Here is a 25,558-nt window from a genome sequence, read left to right on the forward strand (position 1 = left end):
CAATAGAGTTTGATACAACATCCATGTATACAAATAGGTTCTGTTCCTAACCCTGCCTCTTGAACAACTCATTGCACCTCTTTGAATGAGGTCTTCAGCTTGGCCTAGAATGGGTCTCAGCCTGGACGTATTTTTGAATGTTTGTGAGTTTTCTTATGTGAATTTTTAAAACTGTTTTGAGTATAGTTGACAGAGAGTTATGTTAGTTTCAGGTGTACAACATAGTGATTCAGTATCTCAATACATTGTGCTAACCTTACCACAAAGTGTAGTTACCATCTGTCACTATGCAACGCTATTACAGTATTATTGACTATATTCCCAATGCTGTACCTTTTATTTCCATGACTTATTCATTCCATAATTAAAAGTTTGTATCTCCCACTCCCTTTTACCCATTTTACTCTCCATTCCTCTTCCCTTAGGCAATCTTGGTCTGAATCTGCTTTTTGTTTGTTTATTCATTTGTTTTATTTAAAAAATTCTTTACTTTAAAAGGACTTAGTGAAAGCATATTTTGAATCATTTAAATGTCTACCTTATAATGAGTCCTGGGAAATAATTTTAGTATCTCTGTTTATGATTGTGTTTAGCATAACTTTGGTGCCAACTGGTACAACTTTAATTGTTTCAGTCTAATGGTATTACAGGGACATATTTGTACCTAAATGTTGTATTTGAACATAGTAAAGCCTAAGGGTGTCTGGTAACAAATAAAATTTCACAGTAGTTCAAATAAAGGAAAGACTTTATGTAGCAGGATAGTCATGAATAAAATAAAGCGGATTTTGGAGCAGTCAGTACAGGATTTATATAGCCAGCAATGATTGAGTTAAAGCAAAGTGATTTTTGTCATATCTATTACTGCTATTTGGAATTTTATGGACTTTTCTATTTTGGCTTTCGGGGTGCCTGGGTGCTTCAGGCAGTTGAATGGCCAGGTCAGGATTTCATCTCAGGTCAGGGTCTCAGGGTCCTGGGATTGAGCCCTACAGTTGTCTCCAAGCTCATCAGGGAGTCAGCTTGAGGATTCTCTCTCCCTCTTCTGTCCCCCGACTCATGTTCTCTCTCTCTCATCCTTAAAAAATACATAAATAAATAAAAAAAATTTAATTCTGGTTTTATAGTTGTATAAGGAGTTATAAGCATAAGGATTTTACATCTGATTTTATATATGTATACTACTAAGTAACATTATATTCAAAATAAGTATCAGGGACCTGAAATATTTTTTCTTTCAAAAAGCAATGTTATTAAATTTTTAATGTACAAACACAGTTTTTCCTGTACTATATGTCACTTCACTGTTAAGATACTTAAGGAGGTCTTTTAAGTGCTCTTTTGAGTGGCAAATTTCAAAAAAAAGAGAAAGAAAGAAATTGGCCCCATAATGAATGTACAGTTCCATAGAATAGTGTGACTGTTGCCCTTGTCAGCGGTCACCATCCATTTTGAGTTTTAATACACATGAAAATGTTTTACAGTTAAACATTGGAGAAATTGAATTTTTCATAATGTAGATATGTATTTTTGCCATGCTTATTTCTTCATTTCTTTTCAGCTTAGCCTATCAAAATTTAATACTTTGTTATTGTGACTCGAGATAAAAGATATAATTATCTACCTATTTATTTTTGGTATAAGGTAGCACTGTTTTTAGGGCAAATTCTTTAATAAGGCCGGAACATCTCAAAGCAATCAAATAAAGAGAGATGTTTAGCATGACTGGTAGTTCTTTAATCCTAGGAGTGTCTAATTTGGAATTGCCATATCTTTGTTTGTAGAATTTTAGAGATTTATGATTGATGAGTAATTTTGAAGTTTTACCTTATAACAAAAAGGAGAATTGCTATTTTTATATATTTCCACTGTTGTTTTATATAAATTTATATTGTTTCACCAGTAAGTTCAATTACTTTCTATTTCAGTTTACTTATAATATGAGAACAGTTTGGGATATATACATTATAGATTTGGGGAGAAGGTAAGTTATAAAAATTCTGTTCTTGATATATTTAAACATCCTTTTTTATATATTTTAAATTATAGCACTTTATTTAAAGACCTATGGTTTTACATAATTGAAATATTTTAATTAGATTTGATATATTTGTTAATGTGAGCTCTTATTTTGTTCATTCTTATTTCAAAAATGCTTTTTATTATTTTAATCCCTTGTGTCAGAATTATAAAGCATTTTGTCACTTGCATAGAAGCTTATTGGGAAAACTATTTCCATGAAGAACATATCTCCATTTAAACATTCCTGTGCTCAAATTACTTAGGTTATACATAATTAAGTAGCTTCTAATCTTAAGAAGTAGGATGTTTCTTAAAAATCACTGGCTTTCTTAAAAATTCTTAAAGTATTCAAAATACTGATTTTTTTTTTAATTAGAATAGTTATTTTATTCTAACCCATTCTCTTAGGTATTCCAGTATAATCCTTTAGTTTAAATAGTGTTAGGAAAATTGAAAATTGTATTTCTATAATTTAACATAAAATTTTCCTTATTTAATATTGTTATTTTATAAATACAGAAACACCCTTAAATGATCATAGATTAGTTGTTTCATTGATGTATGAGGATAAGGAATTAATCACTTGTCATCAGTGACATAATAGAATACTCTTAATTCTTACGTTCTTTATATAATCCAAAGGCAATTATTAACTATAATTATCTTATGGAGGTTTTTTTTTTTTTTAAAGCAACTCTTCTTATTTTTCTTGCAGTTGATAATTGGAGGAATCCTTTAAACATCTTAAAGTTTGCAAACCATTTTTGAGTTCTGAAAATGAGAATTCAGATAATGTAATTTTCTGATTTCCAGTGCTCTGAGATCACTGTGATACCTGATCTTGGGTTATTTTTAATACCTTACATCATTGCTTTATACTTTTAGACAGATATATAGTCTCAATTTGGGTCAACAGAAGCATTCTTAAAATAACTTAGAGAACATATTGATATTAATAATAGTCACCAAAATAGAATTTTAACAAAGAATTGTCAAACATCTTGCTATGCTCAGATTTTAGTTTCATTTTCCTTATTCTTCTGTAAGAGGGTTTTTAATAGGCTAGTTTAATAAACATGATTCCTGGCATGCTTGGCTGTCTCAGGTGGTTAAGATCTGACTTGATTTTGGCTCAGGTCATGATCTCAGGGTTCTGAGATTGAGCCCCACACTGGGCTCTGCCCTCAGTGCTCCTCCCCCTGCTCCTCCCCTTTCCCTCTGCTCTTCCCCCTGCGCGCATTCTCTGCTCCCCTCCCCTGCTCACACATTCTCTCTTTCTCAAATAAATAGCTGAATGGAATCTTTAAAAAAAAAAAAAAAAAAAAGACAACAACAACAAAAATATGATCCCTTTAGCAGTATTGGAGCTAATTTTATATTTTAATTTTAATATTCATATCAGGATTTAAAATTAAACCCATAAAATGTTCTTTGAATTAAGAACAGATTTATTGAAATTTTGGCTGAATTATTTTATCTTAAATAATTTAAAAATCTTTAGAGGATGTAGACTTTCGTTTTCATTCTCTCAATCTCTTGATGTTTCCATCAATAATTGGCAGTTTAATTGCTAGGAACCCAGGAAAATAAATGAAGAAGTGTAGGAATGGTTTTAGCAAACAATTACTTTTTTCCCCCTTTTTTAAAAAGATTTTATTTGTTTATTCATGAGAGACACAGAGGGAGAGAGAGAGAGGGAGAGAGGTGGAGACATAGGCAGAAGCAGGCTCCATGCAGGAAACGTGATGTGGGACTCGATCCCAGAACTCTGGGATCACGCCCTGAGCCAAAGGCAGACACTCAACCGCTGAGCCACCCAGGTATCCCAAACAATTACTTTTATAATCCCATGGATTATGTAATAGTTGGGAAATTTTTGTTTGCTATGATGTTTAGTTATGACCTAAGAAAACAGATTAACAATTTTTAGAATTATTTTGTTTTAGCACAATATACTTTAGCTTTTTTATTAAATAAAAGATTTTCGGGATCCCTGGGTGGCGCAGCGGTTTGGTGCCTGCCTTTGGCCCAGGGCGTGATCCTGGAGACCCGGGATCGAATCCCACATCGGGCTCCCGGTGCATGGAGCCTGCTTCTCCTTCTGCCTGTGTCTCTGCCTCTCTCTCTCTGTGTGTGACTATCATGAATAAATAAATAAAATCTTAAAAAAAAAAAAAAAAAAAGATTTTCACCCTTAAATAGGCAAGTTAGTCAATGATGGATTAAAAGATGTTAAAATTTATGTTATTGGTTCAATTCTATGTAGTATTTTTTTATTGTTTTCAAAGAGAAAAATGTATCATATGCAGTATTTAAAAAAACCTCAAGTGAATTTGATTTTAGTTTTGCTTGCTAGCTAAATTATACCTTTTAGCATTTAGGATTTTTTTTTTTTTTTTTTTTTTTTACTCTTTCCCAATATGACAAAGGTTCCTACATTAAAAATAGTGTTGTAAACTCTCTAAAACAGGAATTAGGCTGTTTTCTCAGGATGTAGGAAACAAAGTTGTTAGGCTTTATTTTACTTTTGCCACCAAGATTTCGATAGTTGAGTTAGATAAGTGACCATTAAAATCGCCAAGGAGTAAGACAGAAAGGTACAAAAAAGAATCTAATATTGAAGTAAAAGGATGAGGAAGGGAACTTTTCTCTACCAAACACTTTGGCACTATTTTAATCACAACAAAATTTGTCCATCCTTTTTGAGATTAGGGTAATGTTTTGAAACAACTTCCTTCATAACCATTATTTGGCATTGGTTGAGTAGAGGTAGTCCTCACTTTTCATGGTAGTGTGGGACCAAAAAAATGGTCATACAAACTAAAACCTACATAATGATTTTAATCATTGGGAAAAATTACAATTGTTCTATGATCTTTAAAAAATTTTGTCAAGATATTAAAACTTTTATGTTGGTTATGAATGTATATAAGGAAATGAAAAAAATAGTAAAACTATATAAAAATACATTTAATACCATGTATTATAAAACATTAAAAACAATTAGAATTAAAATGTTTTATTTCTTTGTAAAAAACTTATCAAGAGTAGCTTGAACAGTGCTTTGCCATCTCCTTGTATAAATTAGAATAGTAGATCTAGCCAGAGTGAGCATCTTTTCTGTGCCTTGGCAAATTGTCCATTTGGATCAGCTGCCAACATTTTATTTTTGCATTTTCAATGTCAGGAAATATCTGCAAGAGTTTCTTTAATGTGAAGTTTTTGCTGGCATCACTTTCTCAGGGACATCTTCCTTTTTGTCACAACCACTTTGCTCATTTATGTCATTAAGTTTACCTTCACTTAATTCTTTCGACTATGGATCTAAGATCTCTCAAGCAGTGATAATGCAACATTTCCACAATTGGCTATTTCTTCTATTACTCCATTTACATTTGAATTCACTTTCACTTCCAGCTTTATCATTTTTCATTTCTTTGCTGTACTTTCACCTTTGTCAGCCAATGCCGCCTTTTAGTTATTTGTTTTGTGAAATTTCAGGTAGGTTTAGGAGGCAAGAAGGTAGACAGGTGAATTGAATGACCAGTCACCAACTAACTTTGGAAGGAAGTGATCAGTCACTGATTATGATATACATCTCTTATTAGCATAGTACTTTGTAGACTGACATGCTAGCAAGGAAGTTTGTATTTATGCAGTTGAAGTTAATATAGTATGGTAAGTGAAATTGCAACCATGTTTTTGGAGACTGGTGTTATTGAACTAAATCTATGATAGCTGAAATCTGTGCCCTGGGAAGTAAGGACTGCCTGTAATTGGAAGAAGGTTGAACTGTTTGATCAATTAAAGATAGGGCCCATGTTGATGAGATTAAAGATGTGAGCCATTGGCTCTGAGCCATTGAACACCTGATATATTTTACGTGGAAGTGGAAATTTGATACTGCTCTTCCAGCTTCTTTAATTCTCTTATGTGCTTCCTTAGAGAAGACCTTTCACACCGTTTCTCTAAAACAAAAACAAAAACCTAGTTGTAGTAAGTAAAAACTGTGGTTTTAGGAGAATAATTGTGATTTATGAATTCATTATGAAGCAACTGACTTTGAAAGTTTTTTTTTCAAAAAATTTTTTTTCCAATTTTTATATAAGTTAACATTCTAATAATTGAAGATGAAAGGTGGCTAATAAGTAAGTTTTGATTCATTTAGTCAGTAACTCCATTTTCATTGTCTTTATACTAGCAAATATTGTTAAATGTGAAAGATGAGGTCTTACTCTATTCTGGGTACAGTTGAATGATGTTAATTTATTGTTTGATTTCCTACAGGTGAACTGGCACAGAGGTTGATCTCAAGATGCCATTAGTGAAAAGAAACATTGATCCTAGGCACTTGTGCCACACAGCACTGCCTAGAGGCATTAAGAATGAACTAGAATGTGTAACCAATATTTCCTTGGCAAATATAATTAGACAACTAAGTAGCCTAAGTAAGTATTTTTATTTATATCAATGAAAATATTTCTTGCAAACCAGAATGTTATGCTTTAGAGTATTAAGAAGATGTTCTTATGATTAATTTGGGGAGACGTTTGGTGAGAAGAATACAAAGTTATCTTGAAAAGGGTGGCTATTTTAAATAAAATTAATGAGTTTTTGAATCCTTTCTTCTCTGCATGTTTCTTCTGGGAAAGAGAAATAAGGACAATTTTAGGAACAGGATCACATGATAGATAAGAATTACTGAAATTGTTTTTAAAATATGATTTGATCTATGAAGGATAGTGCTAGGGTTGAACTTTTGCTTGCTTATTATCACTATTACTTTTTTAGAGGCTTCAATTATTCACTAGTATCTCTCTCTTTACATATATTTATTAGCCTAAAGAAATACTTATATATTATCAAATATCTAAAATTAAAAGGTGTGGAGTAGTCACGACTCAGGATTAGGTTAGTCAAGTAGTTGTCTAAAGGATAAAGGACATTAGGAGTCTGACATGCAGCCTGCTGTGAAAGTAGCAAGTGAACCTGGCCTCACAGACAAGAGGCAAGCAGGCCAGATAATAAAAGCCAGTGTAATGAGCAGGTAGGGAAGGAGACAAGCAATGTGTTCCCATTATAAGATTGCAGAACGGAACTGCTAAGTTAAGGCATTAAGTAAATTATATCCAATCTGTCTTTTGAATTGATGCCTTAGCTTTTTATTTTTTATTTTTTTATTTTTTTTTGCCTTAGCTTTTTAATAAGATATTTATATTTCATTTTAAAGGAAAAAACAAGATGTTCTTGGCCTTAGACATATTCTCTGAGTGATCCTAGATATTTCTTAGCCATACCTACCCACATAGATTGTCCTGATAAGCAAGACCAATGCTTTGCTTTTCCTTTTAACTTTTGTTCTTTCTTTTTGTGATTGAGTACTTAGCACAAGATAAAAAGAGAGGTTGTTAATCAAATTTGTTTCAAGTGAGAGCATTTGGACATATACACGTATGCAGCTAGAGCAATATAAAAATTACTTTTGAATGCACTTGGTTAGAGCACTAAATTTCTACATTGCCTCTGAAATAGTTTTAAAAATAAAAGATTTTTTTCAGGTTAATTATTGGCAGTGAATCACTAACATATATTTTATTATTTACCTGTTTCTCTCTTGGAAAAGTCAATATAGAATATACTTTTGAGAGAAGTCAAAAGAAGAGTCCTAGATATCATATTGATGTATGTTTAACCATATTTTTAAAGACATTGCTGACCTTTTTTGTGACCTAGCCCTAATTAAATCTAACGTGACTTCATATCAGATTTGTATTACCACATGTGCATGAGTACATCGGTTAACATTAAAATACATATTAAGAGCATAGATATGACAATGAACTTAGTTAAAAGATTTCTTAAAGTGAATTTTGGATCTGATACAGGCATATTGTTTTAGGTATATTCTCAATGTAGAATTTAGAACTAATAATCATTAAGAGTGTTAATTTGCTGTACTAACCCATTTTTTATATAACCTAAAGATGGAAACTTAAGTAATGTTCAAGTCTGATATAATCCATATAAGCAACATCCGTCAGCAAGCACATGGTCATTGTTATAGCCAAACTCTGAAAATAGAAATAACTTGTAAAAATATAACTAAATTCGATCTTAGATGCTTCAGATTTAGAATCTGAGACTATTATAGGCATTTTCTAAGCAGTTTGTAGAGATTCAAAAACAAAAGAAAATCCATAAAATATTGTAGCAAGGTGTAACAATAGTTTACTGCCCTGGAATTAAACTCTCTGGCAGCTTTCCCACTGACCTAGTGGGAATCTGGAATTAAATTTAAAAGGCCCGTAGCTAGCCAAAATAAACAAACCCATGCACTTTTAAAAACTATGTACATAAAATAGCCAATTGATCCTCTCTCAGAGTCTGTTTACTTTTACTTTGATATTTCATACAGGATTGATGATCTGATTTCCAAACATTTATGCTTCAGAACATTAAAAGAGGAGAGGTATAGGGGAGATAAAAATAGAAGCAGGTATTGCCTAAGCCAGTCAAAAGAAGTAGTTTACAGCAAAGGAAGAAGTGACATAAGGGAAGAAGCAAGATAAAAACCAGAAAGAGGTCATTTCATGTAAAAGCAGATATTCTTATACATTTCAGGTCTGCTTTCTAGCTTAGAACATTTTGATTTCATAATCAACTCATCACTGAGTCCTCAAGAAAAGGTTAAATTCTGTTTAATATTGTATTTCTACTTAAGTTTTCACCCAAAGTAGTTAAAATAATTAATGCCTTAAATAATCTCTGAATTACTTTGTAAACTTGGCTATCCAAAATGGTTTCAGGTAATTGAGATGTTGACTTTGGTACTGTTGCTAGTACCAAAAGTGTTAAGAGAACACAGAAATAAAGGTAAATTGCAAGGCTTGGCATGGCTTGGGGGACATCCTCCTGTCTTCTTCCTCACAAGAATGTTTTTCCTAGTAGAGCACAATTCTGTTTTATAATAGTAACTGAAAACATAGAATTCACTTTCTATAAATTTCTTCTGTTTTACCAAAATTCTTATCCATTTTATTGTTGTCTTATTTAACGACCATTGAGACTCTAATTACCTGAGGGATCTTTTACCTTTGTCTCTTCCCAGGGCCATCCTTCTGTTAAACACAGTCAGTTTATGCTACCAAGATAAGCTGATAGAACCTAAATTTGACAGATATATAGCAAGGTAGGAAGGAGGATAAATAGATTGGCCTGATAAGACTAATTAGAAACATAGACAGTGGACAGATAACACTGAATATTTTGCTGTGTGATAAAGCTACATGGTTCTTTTTTGAAAAGAGCATATACCCCATTTGAATTGAAAGAGTCAAATATGATTAATACTGAAATCATTCTGACCATTGTGAGCATGTATATAATTAAAATCCTGAGTTTTAGATTACAGGAACTGAGAAAAAAAGAGATAAAAATAAGGTGAAGTCATTACAGGAGGCTTGCAGCATGAAATGCGAATTGAATCAGTCCTTTAAGAAACAAAAAAATTTGGAAAATGGAGAGGAAAGGGGAAGGAAGGCATTTTTAGCTGGTATGAAGAATAGGCAAATGAATAGAGGCAAAAATAAATGTATAAGGGGGATTAAAGGGACAGATGATATTGGATAAATATGGCAGACAATGATTTTGGAAGACATAGGATGTTGAGAGGATTTTGATTTAGATTTTTAACATCATAGATGATAAGATAGTAAAGAGACCAAGTAGGTTCTTGAAGGGTAAGAAGTGTAATAACTTCTAAGGTTAGTTCAAATTCAGATACATGCCAAATCAATTCTACATTGCAAACTTTATGTCTTTTACCTCGAAGAGGAAGAGGAGGTAGATTTGGAAAGTAAGAAGGGCTATGCAAAGAGAACAGATGGGATGTTTATTTTATCCATGAAGTACTTTAGTACTTAAACCTGTAATGGGGGGAGCATAGACTCTTTTTTTAAAAAATCTTTTGAAAAACTGTGGGCCATTTCTTCAGAAAAATGTAAAAGCACATTTTTAAAACCCTGTGTATAATTTCTGTTGGTTTACAGATTATAAATTAAGGATCCCTGTACTAAACTAAGCTCTTTTAAGGATGAAATTGTCTCTTCTATCTCTGTATTCCTAGCATTTGTATCCCTAACATTTGTTGGATAAATGAATAACTTTTACCTGCCTTTTCTTACACTTGGGACTTGGGGTGCTCTCTTTATCTGCCAGAGAAACTGTGTCTCTGGAAGTGTCTCAGACACCATCCCAAACCCAAAAGTTTTTTCTCTGTGTTTTGTGGCTCTTACCTTGTATTACAGTAAGAGATGCCTGTTGCTGACCTCCTGCCCTGTATGTGGCCAGGTTCTTTGCTGTGTGTCACCTTTTCTTATAAATTCTTTTTGAAGCAGATATTTTTGTCCCTGTTTTACAGGTGAGGAAATTTATATCAAGGCCTCAAAGTGAATAGAATAAAGATTTGGACTTACTTATTAAATTGCTTTTCATATTTGTTTAGATGTCTGTTTCCCTCTCTGTTCAAAACTCATCAATGGCAGAGACCTTCTTCCATCATTTTATATATCCAGGGTCTGGTACAATGTCTGACACATAAGACATTTTCAGTCAATTTGGTTTAAAGATACATATAAGTAAGTGAATATATACAAAATATTTTTATTATATTTTTGTGGGCCTTAAAGTTCTTTATTACAGAGACTTAAAAGTTCTGATTTTTTTCTTAAATATTATAGGATCTTCTAGGAAAGGAATTTTATGTTTTGCTTTTTGGTGCCGTCAGAAGGTCATACACTGGCTTGGCACAGGGCGAGCCCTCATTCAATGCTTTTTGATTTAACTGTTAATATATTGAAACATTTTGAAAAAATGCAATATTATTCAAATATAAACTAGTGAGATTAATGTATTCATTTAACATATTTCTGACTTAGGCACTGTCTCAATAGAGTTCATTTAGGGTTAAACTTATTGAGCTAGATTTAACATACACAGTATTCTTGGGTCTGAAATGTCTCAATTTAGGAAGGCCATTAATTTTTTCTTTTTTACTCAAAGGTACACATAGTAATTGACTCACCTTTATATTGCAAGTATATCTTATTTTATATGTTCTAAATACACTTGAATGACGTTTTTGTTGTACATTGCCTAAATTTCTCCCTGGCTTACTTACTAGGTAGACATTTCTGTTTTTTTTCTCCTTTTAGTATAGGGTTATTTTCACTTACTCTTTTCAGTAGTAGAAATTTATATGACTAGAGAAAATACAGTGATTTTAGATTTATGATTTTTTTAAGAAAATAGAATAAGAAAATATAAAATATCTCCTAAATTTTCAGAGTCCACGTTTTGGGCATATCTGAGACTGGTCTTCTTTTGGGCTTGTGAAGACTCTTAAGTTCTGCCTGAAAATCAGTTCTAGGGTAGGGCTCATTTATGAATGATAATTTAAAAGAGGTATTATTTGTATGTATTTTTACATCATAATGGTCTCTAACCTCAACAGCTGGGCAGATGTAGTATTTGCATTTTAGGCACAAGTCACCTAGCAGGAAGTGGTAGTATTTAAAACCAGATTTCCCAGGGTTTGTGTTGTTTTCCCTCCCTGTCTCAATTTGGTTACTTTAGTGTTTAAAAAGCATAAACTTGTTCCAAACAAATGCCAGACTCATCAGGGCGGCACTTTTAAAATGTTAAATTGTTTGATATTTATCTCTGATTACATTAAATTTATGGTATATGTTTCATTTTTGCATAGGTAAATATGCTGAAGATATATTTGGAGAATTGTTTAATGAAGCACATAGTTTTTCCTTCAGAGTTAACTCATTACAAGAACGTGTGGACCGTTTATCTGTTAGTGTTACACAACTTGACCCTAAAGAAGAAGAATGTAAGTTTTATTCATATTTTCTTTCACATGTATTTTAGGTTTGGTGAGATGAGCAATATATTGAAAAACAGTATTAAGCTCAGATTTTATTAGGGGTGCCTTTGATCTTCGTGTTGTAATAAATCAGTGAATTATCTATAAATAGTAGTATGACTCTCCTGGCTTTTCTATTCTCTTTCTTTTTGCTTCTTTTTGTGTATTAAATAACTTTTAATTTTTTGACATAAAAAAGATTTTAAGATTTTATTTATTTATTTATTTATTTATGAGAGCACAAGGAGGGAGGGAGAGGGAGAGAGGGACAGAGAGAGAGAGAGAATCTGAAGCAGACTCCACCCTCCACCAACAAAGTGTGGAGGGTACAGAGCTCATACAGAGCTCAATCTCATGCCTCTGAAATCATGACCTGAGCTGAAATCAAGAGTTGGACATTTAACCAACCTAGCCATTCAGGTACCTATGACATAAAAACATTTTTAGCTAGACTTTTTCTCTATTCTTTTTTCTTTTCTTCTTTATAATTTATTTGTATAGTTTTATCCCAGAAATAAAAATTGTTTGAAAATCACTTGAAATTTTTAGGTTTTATTCTGTTATAATTCCTTTTAATATTCTTTTGCATGTACATATTGTTAAATTACTAAACTAATTATTTGAATGTTATTCCTCACTTTAAATAACCATTTCTCAAAAAAACCAAATTGCCTGTATGTAGGACAAAAGTATTCTATACTGAGTATTAAACCAGGGATATCAGGTGTAAAACAATATATTACAGTCTGAAATAATGGTAAAAACTTTAGTTGTAAAACAACATTTTATACTTTGATAGAATTCACTGAGAACTCTTGTGTCTCAAAATCCTCTTGGTTTTTTTTTTTTTTTTTTTTTTTTTGGTGGTTGTTTCCCTTACAAAAAAAGAAATGGAACTATTCAGAACATAATTTCTACATTTTCCCTAGAGAATTATTAAATGTATGTCTCTTATAACTTTTTATTCAGAATATTTTCTTGCTGAATAACATTTTTAGTATAAGTACAAGTTATATAATAGACCTAAACTTGAATGAAAATAATAGAAGCTATCACTGGAAAAAGCAAAAAATAGAGTGTAATAATAGATAGCTTCATGATTGAACCAACTTCTTTTGATGTAACCCAATTTAAAACCTAAATAAGTAGACAAGTACCGTGTTAAATTTCTATGCTTCCAAAGATATAAACTCAGATCTGGATGTGAAAAATTCAAAACAATACTTTTTCTTCTTGAACAGCATTAATGAGATATATTCCATTGCCCTACATTTAACCTGTCTAAAGTTAGTGTACAACTCAGTGGTTTTTAGTATATTCACAGAGTTACACAACTATCAGCATAATCAATTTTAGAACATTTCATCACCCAAAAAAAACCATCCATATATCCATTAGCAGTCTATTTTCCCTTTCCCCAGCCTCAAGCAATCACTAATCTACTTTCAGCCCCTATGGATTTACCTATTCTAGACATTTCTTATGAATGGAATCATGCAGTATGTGGCCATTAGTGATTGACTGATTTCATTTAGCCTAATGTTTTCATTATTGGTTCATGTTGTGGAATGTATTTGCATTTCCCTCATGACTAATGATGTTGAGCATTTTCTCACGGCTTGTAACCATTTAGAGACAAGTGATCCAACAGGAAGTGGTAGAGCTAGGATTTAAAATCGCTGTTTAAGTGACTTATCAGATGTGTATCTTCTCTGGAGGTTGTTTTACCATTTTTAAATCGAAATATTTTTTTTCCTTGAGTTTTAAGAATTCTGTGTATATGCTTGGTCCAAGCCTCTTATCAAATACATGATTTACAAATATTTTCTCCCATTCTCTGGGTGGTTTTTCTTAGTGATATCTTTTGAAGCATGTACATGTATATTAATCATACTTCATGAAATTCTTGAAATAATTGCTACTAGTGGAAAAATATTTTATGACCACACTTTTAAATATGTAATTTACCTCCAAACTTTTTAAGTTAAACACTTAAGTTATAAATATATGCCATCTAATAACAAAAATAGAGGTAGTTCCTATATGTAACAAATACAAATCAACAGTTTCAAAATGCTGTTAAATTTTTTTTTAAGATTTTATTTATTTATTCATGAGAGACACAGAAAGAGGCAGACATACAGGCAGAGGGAGAAGCAGGCTCCATGCAGGGAGCCTGACATGGGACTCGATCCTGGGTCTCCAGGATCACGCCCTGGGCTGCAGGCGGCACTAAACCGCTGTGCCACCGGGGCTGCCCCAAAATGCTGTTAAATTTTAACAAATATCTTAGCACTCCAGTTAAAATTGGGAACAAAAATACACATACCAGTTAAATAACTTAAACAATATGTTTAAGTGTTTTAAAAAAAATGTGCCAGTAACTATCACAATTGTTTATAGTTTCCTTTAAAATTATGGGGAGCATTGGAGAAGGATTCAGAATCTAAAAGCTGAAGTGAAAAAAATAAAATAAAATAAAAGCTGAAGTGCTTAATTTGATATCATTTTGGGGATGTTGAATAAATTTCAAAATTATTTAAACTAGATTTTTAAACTCAGAGTTCATGTAAAATAACATTATGAATAGAATACTAAATTACAAAGTATAATATCAGTATTTTTGTTTTCTAAATTACTATTTTTTTAATTAAAGATTTTTATTTATTTATTCCTGAGAGACAGAGAGAGAGAGAGGCAAAGACACAGCAGAGGGAAAAGCAGGCTCCCCCCAGGGAGCCCTATGCAGGACTCAATACTCTGGGGTCATGCCCTGAGCCAAAGCCACCCACGTACCCTGTGTTTTCTAAATTACTAATTAAATAATTTAAGTAATGGTGAGAACCACCAATATAATTTAGAAAATGTTAATAAGACAAATGATGAATGAGAGCAGTTGAAGATGGAAAAGTGCTTATTAATGGAGCACCTGGTTGTCACAGTCCATTAAGCATCTGACTCTTGGTTTCCACTCAGGTCATGGTCTCAGGGTTGTAAGATTGAGCCCAGCTTTCGGCTCCACCCTCAGTGCACAGACTGCTTAGAGTTTCTCTCTCCTTCTCACTCTGTCCCCCCACCCCCTAACTCTCTCTCTCCCTCTCTCTCTCAAATAAATCTTTTTTTTAAAGCGCTTATTACTTCTATATATTCTTTACATCCTTAACTAAGAAAGTTTGGGAGGTTAAACACTAGGTTCTATCCTGGTTATATACTTATGGTAAATAAATGAGGTGGGAGAATGGCAAAAATTGATCCATTTTGATTATAGAAAACAGAAGACCCATTTGACAGGAGCCAGAAAACAGTGTGTGGTGTTACGGCTAAAGGATCAGTCTCAGAGGCAGAGGCAGCAGATCTGGGTTTTCTGTTCTGGCTCTTTAGCTTATTAACTATTTTGGCTTGGGCCAATTATATAGTGTTTCCTAGCCTTGGTTTTCTTATGTTTAAAATGGAATAAAAATTTTTATTCTCATTGAGTTGTAGCAAAGATTAAGTAAAATAAAAATTAGTGAAAACATCTAGCACATATAGTCTGTACTCATTAAATATTTCTTATATTATTCTTTAGTGATAATGAAAAAAATTTTTTTTTCCTTCTCTGAATTTTATTTGGTGTTTTTGAGCGTGTTGAAAATCATGCAGCAGTAGAATTGCTGAGAAGACAGTCATGGTGTGGCCATTACAGAGCCACATTGCTCCACCTATTCCATAGATCCAAATATTCATGCTGAGTGAATTTTACTTATGAAGATGCTGAAGATACTATTTTAGGGAGAAGAATAATTTAAGAAGTGATTAGTACTGGCCTTGCTATAGTATAAAGCATTTATCTGCATACAGAAAGCCATATTAAATATGTAAGAAATCACCTACCTTTTTAATATCAGAAAGTCATTCTAAGAGTTAAGAATGTACTAATTTAGTACATTTCTTACTTAAACATGCTGCATAGTCCAAGAGAAAATGAGTAAATGAAGTTATTTTAGATTATCATGTATGCGATGGAACTCTGCTAGTTGCTAGAGATACTAATGTACAAGACAGTGTCAATCTTCAAGAGCTTATAGCTAACTAGAGATCCTTACAGTCTAAGATAAAAGGTAAGTGAAATAGAAGATGATATAGATTTCCTAGTACTTGATAATATTTTCTTTATGGTAAAGTTTGTTTTAAGTTTGAAGCATATGTATAATATTTATAGTGTAGATATATCATAGAGGCCAACAGTATGTTTAGTCCAGAATGCCACTGAGGACTAAGTCATTCCTTCAGTGTTATTGGTATAAGCTAAATAAAAGTAATAAAGGGAAATGGGAAAAAAAGATTATTAAAAAAAGGAAGAAGAAAATGTGGGTTGGTGGGGGCTGGGGATGGCAAATAGGAAAAAGATATTTGATGAGAAATGTAGATATGCTTTAGGTATGCAATTAGAGCCTTTGAGCTTTAAAAATCAAAGATGCCTTCAAACGTTTCTGGTTAGAATGATATTGGAATATAATAATAGAGCATTTAAAATGTGGTGCCTGATTCATAAGCCACTATAGTCACAACTTCCTGAGCTGTGCTGATGCTTAAATACAGTATGTGAATTTGCCTTTATATTAAATCCACTTAGTAAAATAAATAAAGTACATTTTTTATTTTTGTTTTAGTGTCTTTGCAAGATATAACAATGAGGAAAGCTTTCCGAAGCTCTACAATTCAAGATCAGCAGCTTTTCGACCGCAAGACTTTGCCTATTCCATTACAGGAGACATATGATGTTTGTGAACAGCCTCCACCTCTCAATATACTCACTCCTTATAGGTCAGTGGGCTAATAAACATGAAGGCTGGCTGTTTACTGTTGACTTTCAGTCCAAATAAGTAGCAGTCTACCTTTAAATGCCAAATCCACAAACATTCTTTATGTCAGTGGTCTTTTTACCAACACAGAGAACCCTCCTTATCCATCACCTGTAGAAAACTTGCTTTTTTCACTAGGTGCATTCCCAAGGTTCTGGCATACAAAAGACAAGACTTATTCAAGGGAGTTGTTTTGAGAAGTATTATTAATCAAAGCCAGTGGCAAACTTATTAATATGAAGGGACAAGGAGTTACTGTCTTTTTAATGTAATAGCTGGTCAGATGAAAATAAAATGAGCTCAAAATTCCATCCCACTAACAAAATAAATACCATTTTTGCTTGCTCATGCCTACTCTTGATCTATATGCATTAAGATTCTACAAGATGAATGTGCAGTATCTATTTTAAAAATATTTTTTTATCATTTAAAATAAAATCTGGAATTCCTCAGGCTTTCTTTCAGGATACTTTCACATGATTTGTTAGGTGGATAATTTAAGATACATAACACATATCTGGAATGAAATGGTATTCAAATATTTATTTGAAACTTTTGTCAGTATGCAAGTCATTGAATAAAAATAACTGTTACTACTAGAATGAGTTTTAAAGGATATTTTTGGGGTTTGGTGAAATAATAAGTAAATTAGAGTATGGGCAGAAACTCTGTATAATTTCTTTATTCTAAATGATGTTGTCTTTTCAGGCTTTTATCTTTGGCAGAACCTTTTTTAACTATTGGTATTTCCCAGATGACTTCTAGAAAAGTTGGTGTTCAGCACAAGTTAGGGATGAAAATTGTCCCAGCTGTTCTTCAGATTAGTAACTCTGAAAAAACCTGGTTTTCCATTTTCCTTAGTTTTTTTGTCCGATTCGTGACAAATATTTTATTGATGAAGCATTCTAATTTACTTTGCCAATATTTTTACATATGCTGTATTTCACTGATATAAGAGAAAAAACATTTTAGTAAAATTATTTTGATTGCCTAAGTCTTACTGATATATGTTTTGATAATTTATATTTCAGAGATGATGGCAAAGAAGGTTTGAAGTTTTATACCAATCCTTCATATTTCTTTGATCTATGGAAAGAAAAAATGTTGCAAGATACAGAGGATAAAAGGAAGGAAAAGAGGAAACAGAAGGTATTACAAGAGATTAAAAAAATTGAAGTTAGTTTTCGTGTATTTGTGTTTTGTTGCATACATGGAACTTTATTAAGCTTCTGCTTTGACAGTTTTATACTGAAATCTTTATAACTATACAGGAAGATCACAGTCTAACGGAGAAACAGATGAGCAGTCAGATTATTATAATATGGTATGATAAGTGCCATTACAGAGGTATGCGTGGAGGCTTTAGGTAGAACAAAACAGCATCTGCTTTAGCCAGAGGACAGGGTTGGTAAACACTTGAAACAAAGCTTACAATAAATATTTCAGAACAAATAGTAGTGAAATGGACCAAGGAAGAAAAGGGCACTCTGGTAAGAAGGGATGAAGGAATATTGTGCGGATATTAGCAAAGTAGATTAAGCTAACATTTTCTTACACAGATCATATCCTAAGTGTTATGGAAAGATTATTTTATATTCTCACTAAACTCCTGTTATCTATCTGCTGTGTTGCCATTTTCTACTTTGTAATAAAATTCACTTGGATCTTCTTTATTCCATGTTGATTCCATATTGGTATTCAAAAGATACATGTTAAATATCTCCCGTAGAACACTTTACCAGTAATTCAAGAAAAGTACACTGATAATAGAAGTAAAGAAGGAGGAAGCAAAATTGGGATTTAGGCAGAATTATGAAGGAAGTAAATTCTGTTTTCATCATCCCTCTGTTTCTCCTGTAGTTCTCTCGCTCCTCCTTCCCTTTCCCTATAATGCCTTCATGTTATTATTTTCTGTACTAGACCGTATCCTGGCGTTCTAGCCAGTGTTCACAAACTAGTGACTGGCAGCTCAGATTATGCCTGCAGTCAGTGCTTTGTTCGACAAACACAGTGGTTTTAAAATGCTGAACTGGAAAGCCTTAGATGGACATACCTGTTTATTCATTGCACTCCCCATCTTAGACCTGACTTTCTTCATTCATGTATGCCATCTGCCTGGCCCCCATAGGCGTTTGACTTTGTTATACCAACTCTAGACCTCTCTATGCTTTCTCCCACAATTAGAATTATTTTGTGTTTTATTTTTTGAATATCCTGTTTTTTGTTGAGTGACACAGTTATTATGGGTTAATTGCATAATTGTATTGGCTAGCTAATGGGTCACTTTCCAGATTATATATCCTTAATAAATTTTCGGGTTTTGGTGAGAGATAGTGCCATTAGTGATAGAAATATCACTCATTGCAAAAACTAATAGATATGGGAGCAGAGTTGGTGAATCTTTTTTCATCTGAAAGGATTTTCTGACCTCAAATTTTATTATTTAGGCATACAATTCAAATTAGAAGTTAAAGAAACATGACAAGAAATTGGGATTGCAAGCCAACTAGCTAAGATTTAACTCTAAATGTGCAAATGAACTGTCCTTGTGTTACTTTATATTATGAGGGCATTGTCTTTTTCAGTATTAATATTCTAATTTTATTTTGATTGTTATAACTTCTTTTAAAAACTTAGCACTTCAGCATTTGGCTTTTTTTCAATACATCTGTTACAGCAGAAAAATCTAGATCGTCCTCATGAGCCAGAAAAAGTGCCAAGAGCACCTCATGACAGGCGGAGAGAATGGCAGAAGCTGGCCCAAGGTCCAGAGCTGGCTGAAGATGATGCTAATCTCTTACATAAGCATATTGAAGTTGCTAATGGCCCAGCCTCCCATTTTGAAACAAGGTTTCGTTTCTTTTGTTTGTGTTTTAACAAAATTAATGATAAAATACTGGATTTATTTCTAATATCCAAGCCTCTAAGTCTTAGGTCCTGAACGAGCAGACCCTGCTTTAAGCTATAGAAATACTTTTGAAACCCTGACCAGTGTGAGCCTTTTAAACTCTGATTTTGGGCAGGCCATTTTCATACCTGGATTTTAGTTTTGTCATCTACAGAAAGAGGTGGTTGGAATTGATGATCTTCAGCATTGTTTTAGCTTTCCTATGAAGTCCCCTTGTTCTCTCTTCAGGCAGAGTCTGCTAGAATTTCGTAATAGAGGAATGGGGTCTAGAATTTTTTTGAGATATTACTGATATACTACATATAAAATCAGAGCTGAGAAAGGGTAATATTTTGTTCCTTTTTCTTTCTCCTGACTCCCTTTCTGTGTCACATGTCCCACCTCAGTTACATCAGGACTTTTAAACAAAATTACTCATCTCCTTTTGCAGAACTATAGAATAGGTCTTTTTCCTTTCTTAGTAGCCATAAACCCCATCTAAATAACATGCTACCCTAACCAAACATTATATGAGCATCTCTCTGTGAAGGAATTTGTATATAGTTGAATGAGCATAGTTATTATATATATTATAATATTGATTTTTAAATGGAGGAAACTTAAAGTTTTCTTTGGAATAATACATGTAAATAGGCTAATATCTTGGCCAATTTTAGGAGTAATTATATATAAGATATTATTTATATGCATTACTGAAAAATAAAGACTGAAAGGATTTATTTTTAAAAAATCTATAGATAAATATTTTTTTCTACTAGTATTAAGTATTACGATATTACCTGACCCAGTGTAAATACAATACAGTTGATCCTTGAACAATGCAGGGGTTAGGGCCACCCTGTGTAGTTGCAAATCCACATGTAACTTTTGACTCCCCAAAAACTTAACTACCAATAGCCTACTGTTGACCAGAAGCCTTACTGAGAACATAAATAGTCATGTAACATATTTTGTATGTCATGTATATTATATAGTGTATTCTTATAATAAAGTAACCCACAGAAAAAATGTTAAGAAAATCATTTAAAAAATACATTTACAGTGATGTGCCGTAAAAAAACCCTCATATAAGTGGACGTGCTCAATTCAAACCTGTGTTCAAAGACAGCCATTATTTCTTTTTGTACATTTGTCCCCAGCATGCATTGCAGTCAGTAAATATTTGTAAATCTTCACATGCTCAAGGCATCTAAAGTTTTGCTTAAATTTGATCTTAAGTCACATGTTGCTTTGTAACTCCATTATTTTCTGAGTACCCTGCCTACCATCTTTGAAAACACTGAAAAGACAAAACAATGTAGTTAGCCATCTCTGTGGTGCTAGTTATCATGGAGGCCCTTCTTACTGATACAAAACATTCAGAAGTCATTTAGGCATAAAGAGATAGATATCCCAATGGTAGAAAATTGTAGTTTCCATATTCCAGCTTTTTATCATTGGTATCTTGTTTTAAAGAAAAAAATTAAATAAGGGCTGATAACTTTGAACACAATCTGCCAAAAATTACTTTTCTTGTTTATACTATTCTATATATAATACTTTTTATCCTTGTGAATTGAATTAGTATTATAAAATAAATAACTGCAAGGAAAGTTTGCATTGTGAGCAGTGTTCTTTATTTTGAAAGCAAGAGGAATGTAATTTCTGAAGTTTCTTAGTAGTGGTTAAAATATTGGCATTCAAAAGATACATGTTAAATATCTCCTGTAGAACACTTTACCAGTAATTCAAGAAAAGTACACTGATACTGTTTTTTTGTTTTTGTTTTGTTTTGTTTTTTTCTAGACCTCAAACATATGTGGACCATATGGATGGATCTTACTCACTATCTGCCTTGCCATTTAGTCAGATGAGTGAGCTTCTGACTAGAGCTGAGGAAAGGGTCTTAGTGAGACCACATGAACCTCCTCCACCTCCACCAATGCATGGAGCAGGAGATGCCAAACCCATACCCACTTGTATCAGGTATGTCGGGACTGACACATGATATTTGTTCTCAGAGGTAGGTAACCTTTTTTTTTTTTTTAAAGGACCGGTTAGTAAATATTTTAGGCATCGTGGGCATATGGTTTCTGTAACAGCTACTCAACTCTGCCTTTGTTGCATGAAAACAGCCGTAGACTATATATAAATAAATGACTTTATGTTTCAACAAAGCCTTATATATAAAAGTGGAGAGCAGTTCAAATTTGGCCTGTGGGACATAATTCGCCAGCCTCTTCTTAAGAGCTGACCCATTCTCTTGGAAAATTTAGTGAATGAGAATTTACTTTAAAAGTTAAAGTATGCTTCATTTTATTATAGCTTTATTATCAAGCACATGATGTACAGTATATTAATAAAAATTAAGAATTTTTGGAATGTGGCAAGGGACTAAGAAATGGGAACCAAAAATGTGATTCTATGTGTTAATTTGGTGTAATGGGGAATACTCTGAAAATTTGAGAGAGAATAAGCGATTGCTCATAATAATCTTTCAGTAAAGCAATTTTGAAGTTTAATTTTGTCCATCGTTACCCAGATTATAAAATTTCTAATAGGTAGATAGCGATCAGCTTTATAATTTTCAGTTAAAAAATCAACCTTCTATCATTGAGTCAATTTGATGTTCCATCCTCAGGAAGAAAGAGAGCCATAAATTTCCTTTTGTGGTTTATAATTAGTGGTTATTGATCTAACTGAAAACGACATATGAGGAGTCTTAATAGCTTCAATATCAATGCAGCATTGTAATGGCCACAGGTATTGCTACAAATATCGTAATATGATAAATGTTGAGTCATTATAAAGACTCCTATCACAGCATAAAATTAGCATTTTATATATCAAAGTAAGCATAAAATGCTTGAGTTTATATGACAGGTGCATGGAAGGATGAGACCATTTAGAATGTGACAAACGAAAGCACCACCTATTAATTTTCTTTTTGGTGTATTCCTTTCATCCTAAACACTGAAGAATTTTTAATTTTTATAAGAACATGTTAATGCATCTACCCTTTTATAATTACTGGTAGTCATATATTTCATGTGGTTTTTTTCTCTTTTAATAACTCGCTAGGACTTCTTTATCATTTCAGTTCTGCTACAGGTTTGATAGAAAATCGCCCTCAGTCACCAGCTACAGGCAGGACACCTGTATTTGTGAGCCCCACCCCCCCACCTCCTCCACCACCTCTTCCATCTGCCTTGTCAACTTCTTCATTAAGAGCTTCAATGACTTCAACTCCTCCCCCACCCGTCCCTCCCCCACCTCCACCTCCGGCCACTGCTTTGCAAGCTCCAGCAGTACCACCACCTCCAGCTCCTCTTCAGATTGCCCCTGGAGTTCTTCACCCAGCTCCTCCTCCAATTGCACCTCCTCTAGTACAGCCCTCTCCACCAGTAGCTAGAGCTGCCCCAGTATGCGAGACTGTACCAGTTCATCCACTCCCACAAGGTGAAGTCCAGGGGCTGCCTCCACCCCCACCACCGCCTCCTCTGCCTCCACCTGGCATTCGACCATCCTCACCTGTCACAGTTGCAGCTCTTACTCATCCTCCCTCTGGGCTACATCCAGCTCCATCTACTGCCCCAGGTCCCCATGTTCCATTAATGCCTCCATCTCCTCCATCACAAGTTATACCTGCTTCTGAGCCAAAGCGTCATCCATCAACTCTACCTGTAATCAGTGATGCCAGGAGTGTACTTCTGGAAGCAATACGAAAAGGTAATTTCCTCCTGGCCCTTAAAAGCATTGTTATGGTAGATTAGAAACTTTCTAAGTATTTGACACAACAGTTTCCTCACTTAGAAAATTTTATTTGATCCTGTTTTTGCATAAATGGTTTTTAGAAAAGAAATCTATGTTCAACTCACTTTAAATCATTTTCCAGAAAATATATCACATTCAATTATTTTTTCATACTTCAGTAGAGATTCTTAAAATGTTTATTGAATAAATGAGAAATTAAAAGCAAAGACTTACAAGTTACAGAAAATTTAGTTAAATCCCTTTTATATTATGTTTAATATACATATTAACTCCTTTAAAAATGGTATTTTCTTCAATGTTAAGGCTGTCCATTTGGTATATCAGTGACACTTGCCCTACCAGATAACCTTTGTAGAATTAAAGTTCCTCCTTTAGTAACAAAGGAAAGACCTCTCATATCCATTCATGTATTCAGCCAGCATTTCCAAAGCAACTACTATAAGTCAGGAACTAACAGTATAGAATAAATAATAGTACCTTTCCCTCAAATACTGGGGAGAATAAAGCCATAGAAAATATACTCAACAACGTTTATTTGACCACTGGTTAACTTTTTAGGGGAGGTGCTGAGTAGGGAGGCACAGTAGACCATCATGGCTGCATAGTCTATAGATATCCACTGGGATAGCTGGCAAGTTTGACCAGCTAGTATTACAGATAATGAAAGAATTTATTGACCAAATTAATATGATTCTAAATATGATCCCTTCAAATTCTTTTTAATAGATCTTGCTTTTCTCTTTCCTATTAGTATTTGATTTTATTCACATGTATTTGATTTTATTCCAGAAAGATTAATAGTATGTAGTATTGAGTATTTCAATTTACAACGAATGCTTTGGCTTTTCTGTACCAGGTATTCAGCTACGCAAAGTAGAAGAGCAGCGTGAACAGGAAGCTAAACACGAACGCATTGAAAATGATGTTGCCACCATCCTGTCTCGCCGTATTGCTGTGGAATATAGTGATTCAGAAGATGATTCAGAATTTGATGAAGTAGATTGGTTGGAGTAAGAAAAATGCATTGATAAATATTACAAAACTGAATGCAGACGTCCTTTGTGGTGCTTGTTCTTTGAAAATGTTTGGTCATTCCAGTGTTTTGCTTTCTTTTCCTTATGGTAAATAACCCTTTTCCTCCATAATTTTTGATTTCTAAGAAAATATTAGCATACATTTCAAACTAAATGTTTTACAGTGGCTTATCTTTTTTATTTTTTCCCTGAAAAGATAATTTGGTCAAATAAACCACTAAGTATTAAGCATGGACAGCCGTTGTTAGAGTAGCAGATTCAGTTTTTTGATATATCTTAATTGTGCACTTTGTGAATTTTAATTTAAAGAAAGCAACTGAGATTGAATCTTGAGGGCAGCTGTATCTATTAATGAGCCTTATTCCATTTCCTGATGTTTTAAAAGAAGAAACACTGCCTTGATTATATGAATACACTCAGAAAGTACATTTAGCTAGTAGTATTGAATTCTCTTAAAGGAATGCTTGAATTTTTTTTAATTATTGTTTTACCGTTTTTAAATACTTGCCTTATTTGAATGTTTAGCGGTACCCCCCTTCCCACTTATATATTGTGTGGTACGATTTTGCTTGCCTATAAGAGTTTAAAAAATTTCCATGTGAAATACTCTGACATAAACATACATGTAACTTACATTAACTGTTAAGAATAACAGTCTGATTTAATAAATGGTTCATTTTAAAGGTTCATAGGTGTTGCTCTTTGAATAAATTATTTCTGGTAATTCATCAAATATATATAAAGTAGGCTTTTAATACATAGATAGTAAGCAAAAGATTTAAAAACCACGTAAGCTATATAGTTTCCGCTTAATTATATAGATTCACATTGGTAGGATAGCTTTTATATCATTTTTTCCTAAGGTCACAAAATCATTATTTTTCAACTCCTCATGCTCTTAAAAATCTCAGTTTGCTGTCTAATTTCAACACATCTTGTCTTTAACAGCATTCTTGAAATCATATTTTATAATGATAAAGTGAGTTAATGTTTACATAATCCAGATTATGGATGGAGGGAAAGCAGCATTAATATTAGATTGTTTAATGTGAAGTTTTTGTAGTTG

General features: G+C 33.0%; 1 protein-coding gene across 4 annotated transcripts in view; it reads left to right on the forward strand.

Annotated features, from left to right (window-relative positions):
• The window catches only part of WASF1 (WASP family member 1), a 63,581-nt gene extending 38,402 nt beyond the window's left edge, over positions 1 to 25,179 (forward strand). For 3 of the 4 annotated variants that reach the window (XM_072831765.1, XM_072831766.1, XM_072831768.1), the window contains exons 2-9: positions 6,310 to 6,470; positions 11,786 to 11,920; positions 16,606 to 16,759; positions 17,829 to 17,946; positions 19,475 to 19,647; positions 21,491 to 21,670; positions 22,785 to 23,413; positions 24,315 to 25,179. In XM_072831765.1, the coding sequence (XP_072687866.1) occupies positions 6,338 to 6,470; positions 11,786 to 11,920; positions 16,606 to 16,759; positions 17,829 to 17,946; positions 19,475 to 19,647; positions 21,491 to 21,670; positions 22,785 to 23,413; positions 24,315 to 24,472 (1,680 nt within the window). In that variant the 5' untranslated portion in view covers positions 6,310 to 6,337 and the 3' untranslated portion in view covers positions 24,473 to 25,179. The remainder of the gene's footprint in view (positions 1 to 6,309; positions 6,471 to 11,785; positions 11,921 to 16,605; positions 16,760 to 17,828; positions 17,947 to 19,474; positions 19,648 to 21,490; positions 21,671 to 22,784; positions 23,414 to 24,314) is intronic. The other variant, XM_072831769.1, reaches the window with a different exon arrangement.
• The last annotated feature ends 379 nt before the right edge of the window (positions 25,180 to 25,558 follow it).

This window comes from Canis lupus, chromosome 7 (genome assembly GCF_048164855.1).
Source record: "Canis lupus baileyi chromosome 7, mCanLup2.hap1, whole genome shotgun sequence".
In the NCBI taxonomy this organism is placed as follows: Eukaryota; Metazoa; Chordata; class Mammalia; order Carnivora; family Canidae; genus Canis; species Canis lupus.